The sequence below is a fragment of the Aptenodytes forsteri genome, unplaced genomic scaffold, assembly GCF_000699145.1.
Source record: "Aptenodytes forsteri isolate BGI_AS27 unplaced genomic scaffold, ASM69914v1 Scaffold624, whole genome shotgun sequence".
NCBI classification, from domain to species: domain Eukaryota; kingdom Metazoa; phylum Chordata; class Aves; order Sphenisciformes; family Spheniscidae; genus Aptenodytes; species Aptenodytes forsteri.
In genome coordinates, this window is record NW_008794808.1 from 285,281 (window position 1) to 286,545 (window position 1,265).

The window sequence follows — 1,265 nt, forward strand, 5'->3', positions numbered from 1 at the left end:
GCGGTGGCCTCGGTCCCGGCGGCCTTGCTGAGGTGATGCCGCGGCCCCAGCCGTAGGCACGGGCACCTCCCTGGCGCTCTCCTCCCTGCTCTCGCTGCTGCTCTTCGCCGGGATGCAGATGTACAGCCGGCAGCTGGCCTCCACCGAGTGGCTGACCATCCAGGGCGGGCTGCTGGGCTCCGCGCTCTTCGTCTGCTCCCTCACCGTATCCTTTGGGGCCGGGGAGAGCGGGGCCAGGGGTGCGGTGCCCCGTTCTGTTCCCTTAACCCTCCGGACAGGCCTTCAACAACCTGGAGAACCTCGTCTTCGGCAAGGGCTTCCAGGCCAAGATATTCCCCGAGAGTAAGTGTTGCAGAGGGGCGTGGGGCGGGGAGGAGGGAGAGCACGCCGTCGGTCCAAAGGCGTCGGGTGTGCCGGCTGGCAGCAGGGCTGGGTTTGCGAAGGGCCTGCGGCGTGGCCCTGCCCTGTGTGCGCTCTGCCTGTGGGACCGAAGGGTCCCAGCCCTGCCCTGGAGGAAAGGCCACCCTGGTAGTTCCCCCGCGGCTTTTCCCATGCTGTGGGTAGGTATGTCCTGCCGCATCGCCGCGGCCCTGGCCCCTGCTGCTCTGAGGCTGACGTGTTGGGGCAGCATGGCTGCATCTTTTCTCTCTCCTGTTTTTCCCCTGCAGTCCTCACCTGCCTCTTGCTGGCTGTCTTTGCCTCTGGCCTCATTCACCGAGTCTGTGTGACCACCTGGTGAGTCCAGAGCCTGCCCTGGAGCAGCCATCGCGCTGCTGCGGCTGCTGCCAGGGACCCTGATGGCTCGTGCTTGCCGTTGGGAGGGGAATGGGGCATCGGGCAGGGCCAAGGCTGGCCAGGGACCCCCAGGGTGGCCAGTGTTAGGCACCGCAGCGGAGTCGAAGGGCAAGGTGTTGGTTCAGCCCTGGCGTGTGTTCCTGCCTGCCAGCAGCTGAGCAGCCTCCTCTCTTCTTTCCTCGCAGCCTCATCTTCTCCATGATCGGCCTCTACTACATCAACAAGATCTCCTCCACCCTCTACCAGTCCGCAGCGCCCGTCGCTGCTCCCGCCAAGGCTGTCGGCAAAGGCAGGAAGAGAAATTGATGTCCCGCCGCCCCTTCCCCGGGGCAGCCCCCTCCCCGCCGGCCTGGACTGGGGCTCTCAGCCGCCCAGTAAAGCCATTTCTTTGTAGTTTCTTGTCCGCAGCTGCCTCGGGTTTGGTTCCTCCGCTGGCTCTCAGCCTGGTTTCCTCGCACCGCTGTGTGTCG

At 65.8% G+C, this 1,265-nt stretch overlaps 2 protein-coding genes across 2 annotated transcripts in view; one reads left to right on the top strand and one right to left on the bottom strand.

The window, feature by feature from the left end:
- The window catches only part of TRIM46 (tripartite motif containing 46), a 10,331-nt gene extending 9,588 nt beyond the window's left edge, over window positions 1-743 (bottom strand). The window contains exon 1 of the mRNA XM_009274460.1: window positions 733-743. The gene's annotated coding sequence lies outside the window, so the exon portion shown is untranslated. The remainder of the gene's footprint in view (window positions 1-732) is intronic.
- KRTCAP2 (keratinocyte associated protein 2) lies at window positions 15-1,199 on the top strand. Its single transcript, XM_009274459.2, has 4 exons — window positions 15-205; window positions 279-342; window positions 669-735; window positions 981-1,199. The coding sequence occupies exons 1-4, from the start codon at window positions 113-115 to the stop codon at window positions 1,099-1,101; spliced, it is 345 nt and encodes a 114-aa protein (XP_009272734.1). The 5' UTR covers window positions 15-112; the 3' UTR covers window positions 1,102-1,199.
- Window positions 1,200-1,265: the final 66 nt, after the last annotated feature.

What these genes read in the sequence shown, in the direction of transcription:
- KRTCAP2 (XM_009274459.2), top strand. Translation starts at nt 113, where the DNA reads ATGCAGATGTACAGCCGGCAGCTGGCCTCCACCGAGTGGCTGACCATC. An exon ending in GGCCAAGATATTCCCCGAGA is followed by an intron (nt 343 to 668) that starts GTAAGTGTTGCA and finishes TTTCCCCTGCAG; the next exon opens with TCCTCACCTGCCTCTTGCTG. An exon ending in CGAGTCTGTGTGACCACCTG is followed by an intron (nt 736 to 980) that starts GTGAGTCCAGAG and finishes CTTTCCTCGCAG; the next exon opens with CCTCATCTTCTCCATGATCG.